Source organism: Urocampus carinirostris, chromosome 20, assembly GCF_059441175.1.
Source record: "Urocampus carinirostris isolate Australia breed hairy pipefish chromosome 20, RoL_Ucar_1.0, whole genome shotgun sequence".
Classification (NCBI taxonomy): domain Eukaryota; kingdom Metazoa; phylum Chordata; class Actinopteri; order Syngnathiformes; family Syngnathidae; genus Urocampus; species Urocampus carinirostris.
In genome coordinates, this window is record NC_142368.1 from 11596673 (window position 1) to 11614138 (window position 17466).

Consider the following 17466-nt stretch of genomic DNA (forward strand, 5'->3'; position numbering starts at 1 on the left):
AAGGCTTGCCTTGTATACACGGAGATTCGCAGACGGACTGACAAAAGGCGATTGACAGGACTGAGTTCAAATAGTGACAGGGAGCCAATCAGAACCCGCGAAGGGTGGCGCCAAATGAGCGGCAACAGGTGATTCACATCGGTAATCATGACAATTGTCATTTATTTTGTTGTGTGTTACGTTGCATATTTTCTATAAATACATGTGTAGATGAATACCTAAAATATTTATACACAAGTAAATCACGTAATACCTGAATATATGATATAAATACAATGTATTCATATATCTATGCATTTTGTCATTCATTTTGTTATGTATTGTGTTAATTTTGTCATCTATTTCGTAATGTACTTTGTCATGTATTGTCTTTTTTGTCACGCATTGTCGTGAATTTTGTTATGTATTTTGTTTCTTTTGTAGAACTAAATGTACAAACGAATGAATACAAATATATGCCATATAAGTAAATGACCATGAATAGATCACGCAATACCTAAATATATGGCATAAATAAAATTTATTTATACATTAATGCATTTTGTCACTTGTTTTTTATTTTAGTATTTATTTTATCATATCTTTTTTCACTATTTGTCGTGTATTTTGTCACAAGATGGTATTCTAATAGGGGGTGGGTCAAACTGGCTGATCTATTCACCCGTTGGCAGGGTTGGGTAGGGTTACTTTAACTGGATTACTTTCAATGACTTTTGGATGACTCCAATACCAAATATGCTAATAAAAGACAAAATAAACTAAATATGAATAAAATGATGACTCACAACACGTGGTAAGCTTTCTCCCCTGGCTTTGATCTCTTTGATCTCCGGCAAAACGAACATCAAATGCGACAGAAACAAAATGAAAATAAATCCAAACATCATTTTTGCTGTTCCATGTATTCCGTTACTCCCCAAGCCTGCACAAAATTTACTCATTTTATTCCTATTTCGTTTCTTTTGTCTTTTATTAGCATATTTGGAATTGGAGTAATCCAAAAGTAATTGAAAGTAATCAAGTTAAAGTAACCCTACCCAACCCTGCCCGTTGGTTAATTAGTGATGAACGCATCAGCAATAGGTGAAAGGCTCTGCTATGTTGACCCGCACCCTTATTCGAATAACATGTTTTGATTAATTTGATGAAAAAATACACAACAAAATACCAGACAAAATACATAATACGCAACAAAGTACAAGACAAAATATATATCAAAAAAAGGCATGAATTAACAAATCAAAGGCAAATCTACCGTATTTTAAGCATGGGATTTATTCAGATGTTAATTCATTGATATGGCATACATTTGTAGGGATGTATTTGACGGCTGGATCAGAAACTACAATTTGTAATACATCATAAACTGAGATGAATATATTTTCTATTGGAACACAATTAAAAAGTAGAGTCCTAATCAACATCAAATGTGCACACTGTGATACAATATAAAAAGAACCTTTCAATAGAAAACTGTTGAGAAACTATACAAGGCATAATTCAGCAAGTTCCTTGCCTTGAAAAAAAAACAGAAGCAAACAATGGATTGGCTAAGGGGTGTGGGGAGGTTGTTTTGGGGTTCATCTTCGGATTTTTGTTTTCTTTCTCCCTGTATAACTGACCTGTTGTATCATATCTTGTTTATAACTTCCATCCATCCATTACCTGCACCGCTTATCCTCAGTAGGGTCGCGGGGGTGCTGGAGCCCATCCCAGCTATCATCGGGCAGTGGGCAGGGGACACCCTGAACCGGTTTGCCAGCCAGCCGCAGGGCACAGAGAGACAGACAACTCACTAGGGACGATTTGGACCGACCAATTAACCTGACATGCGTGTTTTGGAATGTGAGAGGAAACTGGAGTGCCCGGAGGAAACTGCAAGGAAAACGTAAGCATGGGGAGAACATGCAAACTCCACACACGAAGGCTCGATCTCATGACCTCAGAACTGTGCCGCACACGCGCTAACCACTGCTCCGCCGTGCTGTCTGTTTATAACTTCTTCTATAAAACCAATAAAACATATTTGAAACAGATTACTGTTTAATTCTGAAGAACTCCTCCTTGAGGGTTCACCCAAAAATACAACAGTTTTTAATTCCAGAAGAACAACAACAGGATTCGAACCCGGGACATGGCGGTGAGAGTGCCCAATCCTAACCACTAGATTACCAGTGATATAGATAACATAAAAAATGCATTTGATTTTATCTCATCATTACCCAATTTTTCGCAATATCGGAGATGGATTTTTCTATCTCTGTACATTTCACATTTCACAATAAAATCATTTAATTATTAACTATGAACAGAATACCAACGTTAAATTTACAAATTATTTATTTATTGTCCTTTAAAGCCTGATTCCTCATTACATACACAAGAGTTGTTTCCATCGTTTTGCTTTTTAGCGTTTATATCTTTTGACTTTCTATTTTTTCCATTCTTTAACATTTGTTTCTGGTACTGTGATTCAAATTTGTATGATGATGAAGTAAAATCTAAAGCCTTTTCCCATGTTATCTACATTTGTAGTGAACCGCGCTCTCACTGCCGTGATCCGGGATTCGACTGTGCAAATATGGTAAGCGTTTTTTATTTGACGGACCAATCATTGCTCAAATAACTTTATGTAAAACGAGCATCCAAACGGATTTATTTATTAGATTAAAATATGCGTGTTACTGACAAATGAATATGATATAAACTAATAACAGTGTCTGAAACTCCTGACAACTCTGAAAAATTGCCTGCCCAGCCAAAAAGTTGCCTGCCCCATTTTTCACAACTTGAAACACAATAAAACGACTACCGTAAATTCCGGACTATAGAGCGCACCTGATTATAAGCCGCACCCACCACATTTTCTCAGTAGCCTAGATGGTAAGGCGCCCGCTTTGAGACTGGGAGGTCGGTGGTTCGCGCCCCGGCCGAGTCATTCCTAAGACTTAAAAAGTGGTCGGCGGCGCCCTCTGTTGGCTGCGGCTGCATCGGCTCGCTACAACGGGTCAGGTGCAATCGACATTTCGTTCTGTGTACATTGTTACACAGAATGACAATACAAGGAAACTATTATTATTATTATTATTATTATTTTAAGAGGAAAACCGATGATGTACTTACACAAGCCGCACCTGTATATAAGCCGCATGCGAACCCAAACCCGACTTTAAGTCCCGCGATTGAAACTAGATGCCCTTCATTAAAGTACACAGTCCAAAAAAATCACAACCGGCAAAATGAACGGAAAATGATACCGGTACTTAAGATTTGATGCAGACCTGCAGAGTCCAGGTCCCGTTGAAAGTAATCCGAGGAAAAAAGTGTATATTTCCAAAGGTAAGGGTGGGAAAAATATATATCCACTCTTGTCCGCCGCGTCCACAAACAGGTCTCACCTTTACCCCCACTTCCCGTCAAAAAAGTAGCGGCTTATAGTTCGGAATTTACGGTAATTGCAAAAAAAAAAAAAAACATTGTTGCAAAATATTAAGGACCGATAATCAGAATATATAACAGAAAAACACTTTAAAATTAAGTTTATTATAAATTTACTTATAACATTCATTGCATGTATATGACATTGCTGTTTTCCATCTGCCATCAGTATGTACCTGTATTGACTCATCTTCATTCATGCAATGTTTGCGTTGCGTCGCTATGTGAACTCCTCTTTCCACGTTGCTTTTAATGTACGTTTACGTTTTCTCATCTCATCTCATCTCATTAGCTGAACTGCTTATCCTCATTAGGGTCACGGGGAGCTGGAGCCCATCCCAGCCATCTCCGGGCAGTGGGCAGGGGACACCCTGAACTGGTAGCCAGCCAATCGCAGGGCACACGGGGACAGACAACTCACTCGCTCATTCTCACCTAGGGACAATTTTGGACCGGCCAATTCACCTGAAATGCATGTTTTTGTTATGTGGGAGGAAACCGGAGAGCATGGGGGAAACCCACGCAAGCACGGGGAGAACATACAAACTCCGCACAGGAAGTCTGGAGCTGGATTTGAACCCACGCAGGAGGTTCCCATGACATGAACAGTGCCGCACATGCGCTAACCACTGCGCCGCCGTGCTGCCCACGTTTACGTTTTGTAGCGTCATAAATTTTGTTAGCTTCTTATGAATCTTTCTTCTGGGGCTGAGGTTTTGGCTTGATTCCTAACCACTTCTCGATTTTTCTTCTGTTCTCTGTGCGTCTACTTTGGAAAATGATAGGCAAATGCACGACCTTATAAGACTCGGGAGAGTCCGGAAGCAGGAAGTTAATCTATGCAGGCCTCTGATTGGCTGCCGAGTATGCAAATTGCTAAACAAACAAAAATTCTGAAATTTCCAAACCGAACGAAGATTTCAAAAACAGAATAAAGCAAACATCTGATTTTAAAAAAAACAAAAAACACGTTTTTGGGGTTTTTTCCCCCAAAAATTTGTCACCCACCCGGGCGGAGACGTTTTGTAAGGTGTACGCCCGATGTACAAGATGCATGACCCGGGCGTCCGGGCAGACTTTATTTCAGACACTGCTAATAATAAGGCATCTTTTTTTTATTTACTGCACGACCCGGTGGCAATCGACCCACGGCCCGGCACCAGTCCCGTGCCTGGTAGTTGCGGACCACTGATATAAACAATCTACCCATCAAAAGTGTGAAACGCTGGGACCAGAGTAGCTCACACTAGGGATGTGGTGCTCTCAGGGTTGATCCTGACGGGCCGGGTACTCTTGCGTAGGTCCCTCAGCTGCTTGGCCGGCTTACCCACGGCCTCCTCGAAACGGAGCTCCACCTCAGGCAGTACGCAATCGTGTAGGAAGGCGGCATTGACCACCACGAAAGCTTTCTTTTCCGGATCTTGCTCGCAACGGAGGCTGTAGTCCACGTGCTGCACGGCCACGAGCACGATCTCACGAAGGCTCTCCAGCAGCACCGTGTGCAGCTCGGGGAAGTAGAGCTTCAGGGACTCCTCTAGGAAGCTCAGAAGTTGCTTGGTGAAGGCCACCAGCGTGTAGCTCAGGTTCACCCAGCAGTCGGAGCCGGTGTAGGCGTCGAACGTTGAAATGCCACTCGCTCGCATCTCCTCCTGGAATTTGTATGCATTGTATTACCGTATTTTCCGCACTATAAGGCGCACCGGGTTATAGGGCACACCCCAAAAAAATAGTTTTTGGTCCTATATTTGACATACATAAGACGCACCGGATTATAAGGCGCTACAATGGGAACGTCGACAAAACGAAACAAAGAAGCAAATACGTGTCGAGAACATGTGCGGATGCGGTATCCGTACGATGTCACTCAAATGCATCGTTCCAAATATCATTCTGAAGGTTAAAGTCTTGGGATTCAAGAAATGCCAACCATTCCTTAGTTTCTATTTCCTTTTTCGCTCACAACTTTACTGTGCATATGACAATAAACACTTGGAATTGAGTTTAATTTAAAAATAGACACTCCATTCCATCCATTATCTGCACCGCTTATCACAGAAACATCGAGTTCAGTCTCAAACAAGATACAGGGAAAATATATAGCCGGAGTAGCTCACCGAAGTCGTTGTGTTCAATAATAATGTGCAACCATGGTCCTCTTATATCCGTGAGTGTCGTAAATCCAGGAGAATAAAATATTTACAAATACAGAATAGTAAAAAAATGCTTTCTCTATGCCGTCAACCCAACATGTGATTTACATTCATCTTTTTCGGCCAATTGCAGGCTTTGTTTTGCAGCTTTAGCCTATGCCAGCCTGTAAATGGTAAAAAGGAACCGCCCCCTTTACCTCCGAATAACTTTAGCCAATAGTGATCGATTCAAATTATGATTGACACATTGGTTAGCCAATGAAACGCCGGTAAATAAATCCCAGCATACACCGCGGACTACTTGGCGTTCGGGGGAAAACCTAGTCGGCGGCTGCAAGTTAGTTGGAAGACTTTGCAATTTAATATTGATCCATTAATAAGGCGCACTGTATTATAAGGCGCATGGTCAGCTTTTTAAAAAAATAAAGGCTTTTAGGTGTGCCTTATAGTGCGGAAAATACGGTACTTTATTTCATTGTTAGTTTGGGTTTAAATAATAAAGGTCCGGAATGATCGCAAAAAACAAGATTTTATATTAAGGTCCATCGAAAGACGGACAGTGAGATCTTTGGCTGCCATCAATGACATTTTTTAATTCTGTTTTTTTTTTATTTCAACAAATGTGATGGCCCAAAAATCACAACAGTGAAGCAGTGTTTATTTTAGCTGTGAAAAGTGATGGGTCCCGGGGACTCGCATGCTCAAAAATCTATGGGTCCCAACAGAGATCTATGGGTCCCCAAAATTGAGTGTTATCGAGGTTGAAAATGTAAATCGGCGACAAATATATAATATAAATCTATATATTCATTCAGTTTTAATCATCACAGTTTATTGGTAATGCAAATCAGTTATCACTTCAAGATTTTTCAGTTCACAACAATATTGTACATTATACAAAATAATATTGCTGAAATAATTATATTAATCTATATTTTCATTCAGTTTTAATCATCACAGTTAATTGGTAATTCAAAGCAGTTATCATTTCAGATTTTTCAGTTCATATATTCTTCATGGTTTGCTAACCCGCCACAGTAGTAATGCCTTCTCAAGGTCTAATCCATTATCATCCTCCTCACAGCGTCACCGGGAATATAATTTAGTCCATTTTGGCATAAAAGTCCTTTTCTTGGAGTATTCTTGTTTATTTTCTTTCGTCGAATCGTTCGCTTCAACACACGTGTTTTCCTTGCCGTTTTTTCGTGCCGGAATTATTGCCGTTCACTTTCTGCATTACCTTTCGACTTATTATTGACACTGAAGAAATTACCAATTTTGTGTTGATTTTCACCTAATACTAACTGTTTTTTCTGAGGCACACATAACCTTCACTTTCCCTCGACAACAACCACCACAACAATGACGTAATCTCGAAGCAACAAGAACTCGAACCGCGAGACCAAAACAACAATGCCTGACAAGAGTTTGCAGTGCGGTAAATCTTTGTCAAAAAAAAGTAATCGGGTAATAATGACAATTTTGCTTCCCGCACGTTGATTTGACACGATGCGTCCCCAGCAAACATGATGCGTCTAGGAAGCGGGCAAACGAGATCACTGGTGAAGACGGAAATCAAAAACAATGTTTTGCCAGATTCAAGAATGAGATTATATTCAATTTAAGATCACCTTGAGCTTAGTGAGCGCCTCCGGCGTCATGAGGTTCATCCTCCTCCACAACTCCTCAGAGTTGCGGTGCTTGCTGGCCTCAACGATAACGTCCTTATAGCTGAGGAGGGCCACCTTCACGTCCTTCACGAGTAAGGACTCCAATGTGAAGGTCAAGTCCAGGCCGATGTTGGTCAGCTGGAGGCAATGCTCTTTGGCCACCTTCACGCATTCAGACGCCGTCGACAGGCTTTCCTTGCTGTCAAACACCTTCATACGGAGAAGAGAATTAGGGGAGAGTGACGTTACGAATATATATTATGAATTTTTAAAGGTATTCCCAAACAGAAATGTCTTTTTTGACCAGGACAACTTGCTGTGGTTGCCGAAGTAATGAATTTTAGTAGATACTAGAAGATACTGAAGGAGAACCTACAGCCATCTGTTCGTGCCCTCGAACTCAAGCGCACTTGGATCATGCAGCAGGAAGAGAGTCCGAAACTCGACAGCAAGTCTAGCTCTGAATGTCTCAAAAACCAAAATAAAGGTTCTGAAGTGGCCAAGGTCTGGATTTAAATCCAATTGAGATCCTGTGGTGTGACCTAAAGCAGGCAGTTTATGCTAGAAATTACCGTAAATTCCGGACTATAAGCGGCTACTTTTATCCCTGACTTTCAACCCTGCGGCTTATTCAGTAATGCGGCCAATTTATGTCATTTTTCCAACGGCCGCGAGCGGCGCTCGAGTGTTGCTACCATTAACTGCCCTGTCAAAGCTATATTATTATTATTAAAGCTTGGAAAAATCTCTCGGTGTATCCTCTTTCTTTGTAAATATGTGTAACCCATGTATAATATGTATTTGCAACTGTATATTTTTGTAATGTATTTATTTGTATTTATTTTAGACACTTATTCTGATATGTTTTGGACGTGTGAACGAAAAATGAGGGGCGGAACAAACGCGGGGTGCCGAATTTAAGTGGGGACCGCTAAAGGTGAGGGACAGACAAGGAAAGAAGAGGGGGTATAAAGTCGGTTAAAGAAAAAGGAGTTGCGTGAATAAATGTGTTCATCTGATATATTTTTCCCACCCTTACCTTTGGAAATATACACTTTTTTCCTTGGATTGCTTTCAACGGGACCCGGACTCTGCAGGTCTGCATCAAACCTTAAGTACCGGTATCATTTTCCGTTCATTTTGCCGGCTGTGATTTTTGGACTGTGGACTTTAATGAAGGACATTTAGTTTCAATCGCGGGACTTGAAGTCAGGTTCGGGTTAATTTTGTGTTTGTGTTAAATGTTTAAATGTGGGCGCATGCGGCTTATATACAGGTGCGGCTTGTGTATGTACAAAATCGGTTTTCCTCTTAAAATGTGGTGGGTGCGGCTTATAATCAGGTGCGCTCTATAGTCCGGAATTTACGGTACTCCAATATGGCAGATTAAAAACGATTTGGCAAAGAAGAGTGGGCCAGAACTCTCTAAAAGCGTTGTTAAAGACTCATTACCAATTATCGTAAACATTTTATTCCTGTTATCGCCTCCAAAGGTTCAGGGGGAAATGGAATGGAAAAATGGAATCCACATTTCAAAACTGCATTTTGTATGTCCTTGGGTTGTCTCGGTGTGATGTTAAAATTCTGAAATCTTTGTGAGTGATAAATATGCAAAAAAGAACAAAAATCAGGACAGGGGCAGGTACTTTTTAACGGCACTGTAGCTACAGAACTCTAATGTCCGTAGTCCTTCAAAAATGAGTCAAGATGGCAAAAAAATGGTTGGCATCGGCACTTCCCGTTTGAGAGAAATGTTTTGCATTTGATGAGTTCAATCTGAGGCAGCACGGCGGCGCAGTGGTTAGCGCATGTGCGGCACAGTTCATGTCTTGGGAACCTCCTGCGTGGGTTCAAATCCAGCTCCAGACTTCCTGTGCGGAGTTTGTATGTTCTCCCCGTGCTTGCGTGGGTTTCCTCCGGGCACTCCGGTTTCCTCCCACATTCCAAAAACATGCATTTCAGGTGGATTGGCCGGTCCAAATTGTCCCTAGGTGTGAATGGGCGAGTGAGTTGTCTGTCCCCGTGTGCCCTGTGATTGGCTGGCAACCAGTTCAGGGTGTCCCCTGCCCACTGCCCGATGATTGCTGGGATGGGCTCCAGCACCCCCGCGACCCTACTGAGGATAAGCGGTGTAGCTAATGAGATGAGATGAGTTCAATGTGAACAGCGCAGGCTGCCCACGCTCCCTTGAGCAGTAGCTTAACGTAGAAATTCTTCCACTCGGCTGCCAGAAATTGCAGAGCGGGATAAAACATTTTTCTAATGCAATTTTCTGCCTAAAGCTTTTACGTTTGAATCAAACCAAGCAGTGGACTTCACAATTGCTATCTGCAAACATCCTTTTATTTTTCGTCTTCCATTTACAGGGTTGGGTAGGGTTACTTTAACTGGATTACTTTCAATTACTTTTGGATTACTCCAATACCAAAGATGCTAATAAAAGACAAAATAAACTAAATATGAATAAAATGATGTTGGCAAGCTGTTTGGATTTATTTTCATTTTGTTTCTGTCGCATTTTATGTTCGTTTTGCCGGAGGTCAAAGAGATCAAAGCCAGGAGAGAAAGCTTACCACGTGTTGTGAGTCATCATTTTATTCCTATTTAGTTTATTTTGTCTTTTATTAGCATATTTGGTATTAGAGTAATCCAAAAGTAATTGAAAGTAATCATGTTAAAGTACACCTACCCAACCCTGTCCATTTATCACCTGTGCTGAATCTTGAGTTATTTTCAACTAACGTTTCACATTCTCCTGGAAGAGGTCAGTTACCATTTTCTTATAGTTACAAAGTTCTTATAAATTGATACAAAAATAAGGGATTTATGTTTTAATTAAAACAAATGATAAGCTTGTTACTATCGGACGAGTGCAAAGGAGATTTCATGCCGGTTCCTTATTTGGACTCGCGGTTCCTCGTAGTTTTGACTATTGCATCATCGTTGCTATCAGCCAATCATGTTAGTGTTCTTTGAAATCTCACACCTTCTTATGGCTACCGTAAATTCCGGACTATAAGCCGCTACTTTTTTCCCAAATGTTCAGCCCTGAGGTTTATTCGGTGAAGCGGCCAATTTATGTAATTTTTCTAACGGCCACTGTCTTTTTTGAAAGGCACGTTTGATGCATTGCGAGCGTGATCCTTTCAAAGGCACGGTTTGGGATGAAAGTTGTATTATTATTATTAAAGCTTTGAAAACTCTCTCGGTGTACCGTCTTATTTTGTAAATATGTGTAACCATGTATGATATGTATTTGCAACTGTATATTTTTGTAATGTATTTATTTTGGACACTTATTTTGATATGTTTTGGACTGGCGAATTAAAAAGAAGGGGCGTAACAAACGCGGGCTGACGGGGGGTGGGGACCGGTAGAGGTGAGTGTTTGTGGACACGGCGGACAATAGTGGATATATATTTTTCACACCCTTACCTTTATAAATATACACTTTTTTCTTTGGATTACTTTCAACGGGACCTGGACTCTGCCGGTCTGCATCAAACCTTAAGTACTGCTATCATTTTACGTTCATTTAGCCGGCAGTGATTTTTGGACTGTATACTTTAATAAAGGATATTCAGTTACAATCGCGAGACTTAAAGTCGGGCCTGGGTTAATTTTGTGTAACATTTTTTTAATGTGGGCGCATGCGGCTTATATACAGGTGCGGCTTGTGTAAGTACAAAATCGGCTTTCCTCTTGAAATGTGGTGTGTGCGGCTTATAATCAGGTGCGCTCTATAGTGCGGGATTTACGGTAATAACGGTCTCTAGATTGGGCCATACCTAGCACCACAGGCCATATTTTCCCAACATCCACCTGTTTACTGAAGGCGTCCACGAACATCCTCATGGCAGAGCGGGACCACACCACGAAGGCCGAGTAGCATCCCGTGTTGCCGGCGAAGTCCATCTGGAACTCTTTGGCTGTCTCCAGCAGGCCGGTGAAAAAGATGTTGCAGAGCTTGTGGATGTAGAGAAGGGTGGCACCTTCGATGCGCAGCTGCCGGATCCCCGTGTGCACGGCGACCGCGCGATTCTTCAGGAAAAGCTCGCACGCCTTGGTGGACTGGCCTGGTTGAAAAACGATATAGTAAAGTATTCCATCGAGTAAACATGACTGCCATGACTAAGGTCGACTGGGCACGCGAAGTCAATTTCTCTGAATCGAAACAAACCAAGGATCACCGCGTCGCGTTGAAAAAAAGTCATCAGTTAAATTGGGCTCGGTGTTCATTTGACCTGTGAAAAGTGATGGGTCCCGGGGACTCGCATGCTCAAAAATCTATGGGTCTCAACCAGTGTTCCCTCTAAGCTAGAAAATCTACCCAGCGCACAAAAATGAGGGCTCAAAATAACTAATTAAGAAGCGGATTAAGTCAAAGTTACAGCGCAGCTTCATGGGCGGGTTGTCCTTGACGTTGACCACGGCGAAGCTCTCAAGGTCATACAGGGCGTTGTAGTTGTACTTGACTGCTCCACTTGTATTTCTCTCTCTCTCTAATCTCTCTCTTTCTCTTCCTCCATTTATCTCTCACTCTTTCTCTTTCACTCTTTTTTTTTCTCTTTTTTTGTTCCTTTTTGTCTCTTTCTCTCTGTCTTTTTACCTTCTTTTGCTCTCTCTTCATTATTTCCTTTACTCTCTCTCTCTCTCTCTCTCTCTCTCTCTTGCTTTCCCCTTTCTCTCTTTCTCTCCTCTTTTTCTCTCTTTCTCTTTGGATTTCATTCTCTTTCTTGTCCCTTCTCTCGCTATTTCTGTTTTTATGTCTTGTTTCCTCACACTTTCTCTCTCTCTCTGTCCCTCTCTTTTTTGTCCCAACCTCACTATCTTCTCTCCCTATCTTTCTCTTATTTCTTTCTCTCTTTTTTTCTTTCTCTCTGATCCACTAAACCGGGCCCCGAGAGAATGTTTCTTCTATCGTGTGGCCCCCGAGCTTAAATGAGTTTGACACCCCTGGTCTATAGTCAGACTGCTAGGAAACATGGCAACAATTTCAAGCATTTCCAAGCACTTCACTCAAAATTTTCACGGATCTCAAGCACCCTTACGAACTCATAAATACAATCACCGAGTCTGATGAGCTGCGACACGGCTCTCCTGGTGGCCTGGGGTCCTCCACGCAGCGAGCGGTCCGGGGACAGCTCAAAGACCAGGACGTCCGTCAATTGCCTCACTCGCTCGTCCACTTTGGCCCGTAGCTCTTTGACTTTTGGCGTGAGCGGCTGCTCTCTCAGGTACTCGTTGAGCTTGTCTAGCAGATCCACGGCGCCCTCAAAGTCCCTTTGGGCGATGCACACATCCAAGTCTTCTGGCAGCTCCTGGATCCACTCCAGACTGAGGTCGACACATTCCTCCACCTCGGGTAGAAAAAACCGGGGTGGAAGAATTTTAACACAACGTATCATTTAACCGCTGTCAAATGTGCAGCCTGCGGGCCGGATCAGGCCCGCCAAAGGATCTCATCCGGCCCGCGAGACAATGCTGGGCGAAGCACAAGAAAAAAATGAGCCGCATCATGTCAAATAATGAACTGCAGTTTTAAATATGTCTGCCAAATCTATGTGCCACTCCCAAAGCTGTATTTGCTGACTAGAATTGATCAGATTTGAGGACATTTAAGGAAACAAACCATCTCTATGTTATTTGACTTAAAATAAAAGTCTATCTATCTACCTTGGTCATATCCCTCAAGAGGGGTGTCCGACAGCAAGACAAACACATACGATAACATTCTGTCGGGGGCCGGACTAGTAGATTAAAGAGAAAGAAAAACAGAGATAAAGAAATAAGAGAAAGAGGGGGGGAAAAGGAGAGAGGGCGGGACAAAGAAAGAGAGAGAGGGAGAGAGCGTGAGAAACAGAAGATAAAAAGTCGTGAGAGAGGGGGAAATGAAAGGGAGAGGAAGAAAGAAATCCAAAGAGAAATAGAAAGACAGGAGAGAAAATAGAAAAGAAGGCGCAAAGGGTAGGAAGAGAGAAGAGAAAAGAGAGAAAAGGAAGTTCGAGCAAAATAAGTTAAAAAGGCACAGAGAAAGAGACAAAGAGCAACAAAGGAAGAGAAAAAGAGCGACACAGAGAGTGAAAGAGACAGAGTGGGAGAAAAGGGGTGGAAGAGAAAGAGAGAGAGAGATGGATACAAAAAGCGAGAGAGGAAAAGCGAGTGAGAGAGAGAGAGAGAGAGAGAGAGAGAGAGAATGAATGAAATACAAGTACAGTGTATTTGTTCGAGGCACCTTTCTTTGGCAACATCAAGTTGACATATTTCAACCTGCAGCTTGTTTTTCTCTTGCGCTTCTCTGAGTGTTGTCTCGCGGGTCGGATTCAATTCCTTAACGGGCCTGATCTTGCCCGCGGGCCGCCTGTTTGACACCTGTGCTCTAATGCATACTTCATAGTGCTATGTTTATGTGTAGCATGCACCTGTCCTCTTGGGTGCAACCCATAGGAGGCAAAGACGTTTCATAGGACCATAACATACAAACTCATTCCAGCTGCTGTTAATCACAAGGGAAGAAGAAACCCACCAGAGAGCATTGTTGGCATTTTTTTTAAAGCAGACTTGCTGAAAAACATGCCATTCATTTCAAGCATTTACAAGAAGTTCACCTCAAATTGAATCCTTGCAAAAGACATTCAAATTCAGACAAAGATTTCAAGCATCCGTACAAACCCGGTCTTCCACTTTTCTGCAAGCCTACCTCAGCCTGTTCATCATCATCGTCATTATCAAAAGGATTGGTGGACACCTCAGCCCGAACAGGGGAAGTGGGCATCTTCTCCTCCTCCTTGCCTCGCTCCTTATTGGCTTTATTCTTCTTAGTCTCGTCCAGGATCTCCAACCACTCCTTCTTGATCTTACTGTTCTCCGCTTGGAAGATACGACTGTCGGGGAACATGAGGATCTTGAACATGTCCTTCATGGGCGGGTTGTCCTTGACGTTGACCACGGCGAAGCTCTCAAGGTCATACAGGGCGTTGTAGTTGTACTTGACTGCTCCGCGCCGGTTGGCCAGCCAGGTGGCGATCAGCAAACAGTCGTTCATGAGGAACGCGTGGACCTTCTGGACGGGGGACATGTTGTCCACATCGAACTCCACTAGATCGCCGTTGTAGACTAGGTGCCTCCCGGGGGTGTCCATGATGGTTTTTCCGCCTTCCACTTTCTCCAGAAGTGAAGTGAGGCTCCTTTGCTTCACTTCCTCGCTCTCCTTTGGAAAGGCGGCCTGCATCTCCTTGGAGGTCTCATCCTTGTCTGCTGACAGCAGGGCCTGTTTGAGGATCATAATTTGAAGAAGATATAATCAAGTCAGATCAAGTCATGTTTATTTATATAGTCCTTAATCACATGAAGTCTCAAAGGGCTGTACAGACTATTCCATCTGTTTGGTCAATTGGTGTGTTTGAGAGGTACCACATCTCATTTCCTTATGATTTTGTTGGTTTTATTTCCCTTTTCCGCACATAATTATGGGTCCCAAGAAAATTATTGATATGGGGAAGGAAAAGTGGAAAACAGTGACAACACGATCGAGTCAAAAAAGGAAATGCTTGCGAAATACGAAAATGGTGTAGGGTAGTGTAAATGGTTTAAAATTCTATATTTTAAGCTTTTAAATCTTTTTAACTCCATACTTTAATCATTATCTTATCTTAAGTTATTTTTGATTTGGGTTGCTGCTTATATATTGGGTAAAATTGGCAGTAATATGTAGCTGACATTTTCAGTTGAAGGAAGTTCTTCTCATTATAATTTACCACTGGAAAATGCTATCTACCGTAAATTCCGGACTAGAAGCCGCTACTTTTTCCCCAAACTTTCAACCCTGCGGCTTATTCAGTGATGCGGCCAATTTATGTCATTTTTCTAAGGGCCGCCAGCGGCGCTCGAGTACAAAAGGTAAGATTTAGACCGGTGGAAGATATGTGCCGAAGAAGACTGCAACTTCTTGGCTTGTGCACAAATTAAATTAGCGTTAACATACCCTCATCATGCAAAATGCAAAAAGAAAGGCACATCAAAAAAATCCACAATCACCAACGGGTTCCGAAAAGCCGGTCTGCTGCGTGACGGAGAGGAGGGCACAGAATCAGGAGTGGATTAGAGTTCAAGCGACAGTGACAGCGCGAGTCCGGCTGCGGGAGCGTGGGACGACGTCTATATGACAAAGTTTCTTTCCGACACTGAGGAAGACGACTTTGATGGCTTCAGTTCTAAGGAGGAAGATGAGGACGGTTTACCGTGATTTTTACAAGTACGGTATGTTTTTTTAACAGACCCGTTTACTGTGTTGCCAGCGTGTTGCTAGCGTGTTGCTATCATTAACTCCCCTGTCACGGGCACCGTTTGGGATGAAAGTTTTATTATTATTATTATTAAAGCTTTGAAAACTCTCTCAGTGTAACATCTTTCTTTGTAAATATGAGTAACCATGTATAAAATGTATTTGCGACTGTATATTTTTGTAATGTATTTATTTGTATATATATTGGACACTTATTCTGATATATTTTGCACAGGCGAATTAAAAAGAAGGGGCGGAGCAAAAGCAGACTGATGGGAAGTGGAGTAAAAATGAGATGTGTTTGTGGACGCGGCGGACAATAGTGGATATATATTTTTCCCACCCTTACCTTTGGAAATGAACCTCCTGTGTGGGTTTAAATCCAGCTCCAGACTTCCTGTGCGGAGTTTGTATGTTCTCTCCGTGCTTGCGTGGGTTTCCTCCGGGCACCCCGGTTTCCTCCCACATTCCAAAAACATGCATTTCAGGTGAATTGGCCGGTCCAAATTGTCCCTAGGTGTGACTGAGCGAGTGAGTTGTCTGTCCCCGTGTGGCCTGCGATTGGCTGGCAACCAGTTCAGGGTGTCCCCTGCCCACCGCCCGATGATTGCTGGGATGGGCTCCAGCACCCCCGCGACCCTACTGAGGATAAACGGTTGCAGCTAATGAGATAATAATGAGAGACCTTTGGAAATATACACTTTTTTCCTTGGATTACATTCAACGGGACCCGGACTCTGCAGGTCTGCATCAAACCTTGAGTACCAGTATCATTTTGCCGGCTGTAATTTTTGGACTCTGTCCTTTAATGAAGGACATTCAGTTTCAATTGCGGGGGTCTGGGTTAATTTTGTGTTTGTGTTACATTTTTTTTAAAGTGGGCGCATGCAGTGCGCTCTATAGTCCGGAATTTGCAGTATCTATCTATCTACCCTGGTCATATACCTCGAGATCTGATTTAAATACACTTTTTGACAAATCTGCCATACTCGCCTGCGTGATGCTCTCCATTATGCTCTTCTGCTCAGTCAGGATGTGGCTCAGCTGGTACATTTCGCTCTCAAGGTACGAAATCTCTTTAGCCGTCTCGATGAACTGTCGATAGTTTTTGTAGACATTCTTTTTGAGATTCTGGGCCGTTTCGTCGGCCAGATTTTGGATCTTCTGCCTGTGCTCCTGAAGGTCTCGATCTCCATCTGATTGCTGGGACAACTGCTTGACGTAATTCTGTGCGTCGAAATTAGGAGACTCCAGCAGCCTGCGGAGTCGATTTCCCGGTTCAGACATTTTAAATTGAGTCAATTTGATCAGGTTGGATAAGGTTAGTTATACATGCGCTACGATCGTGAGAAATTGGTCATTTCGGTGTCCAAAAAGGTCCATTGGAGGGAGCAAACCTAACAGGAAGAGGATTGACACCCTACTAAATCACGTGATCCAGTGGAGAAACGTCCTACCCTAGGCTCATCTAACCACAATTTTGTTTTATTTCTCATCAAGTAAAACCTGAAACTCCGAATTCTTGCAAACGGAACGTTAAATAGTGAACAATATAAATAAGACTAAATCAAAACGAAAATTATAAATAGTCTGTAGGAAATCGCCATCTGCCTTGTGCGCATGCGCATTACGCATCAGTAGGACATCACAATGGGTAGGAAGGAATTTCAAAACACCGGAAAAGGGATGGGGGTCAATTGCAGTTGATACCTATATATGTATTTGAAAAGACGATGAAGTAAATTTAAGGCGTGTTTGCAAACTTTTCATTAAAAAAAATCAATATTACTGCATTGTGTCACTCGGGAGGAAATCGTGAACTGTTGTGGGGTCTTGTTTTGAACTGTTCCACTGGCTTCCGGATACGGAAATAAGTTTCTGTCGAGTTAGTTTAACTCAGTATTAGAATGCTGTCAATGTAGGA

The 17466-nt window shown here is 42.3% G+C and overlaps 1 protein-coding gene and 1 long non-coding RNA gene across 2 annotated transcripts in view; both read right to left on the minus strand.

The window, feature by feature from the left end:
- Nucleotides 1-1252: 1252 nt before the first annotated feature.
- LOC148346230 (uncharacterized) overlaps nucleotides 1253-17466 on the minus strand; it is a 145123-nt gene continuing 128909 nt past the window's right edge. The window contains exon 2 of the long non-coding RNA XR_015848272.1: nucleotides 1253-2838. This is a non-coding gene — a long non-coding RNA (uncharacterized LOC148346230). The remainder of the gene's footprint in view (nucleotides 2839-17466) is intronic.
- exoc8 (exocyst complex component 8) lies at nucleotides 3523-16966 on the minus strand. Its single transcript, XM_088325467.1, has 6 exons — nucleotides 16536-16966; nucleotides 13959-14528; nucleotides 12330-12618; nucleotides 11081-11334; nucleotides 7220-7468; nucleotides 3523-5087 (listed from the first exon to the last, which is right to left on the minus strand). The coding sequence occupies exons 1-6, from the start codon at nucleotides 16827-16829 to the stop codon at nucleotides 4680-4682; spliced, it is 2064 nt and encodes a 687-aa protein (XP_088181593.1). The 5' UTR covers nucleotides 16830-16966; the 3' UTR covers nucleotides 3523-4679.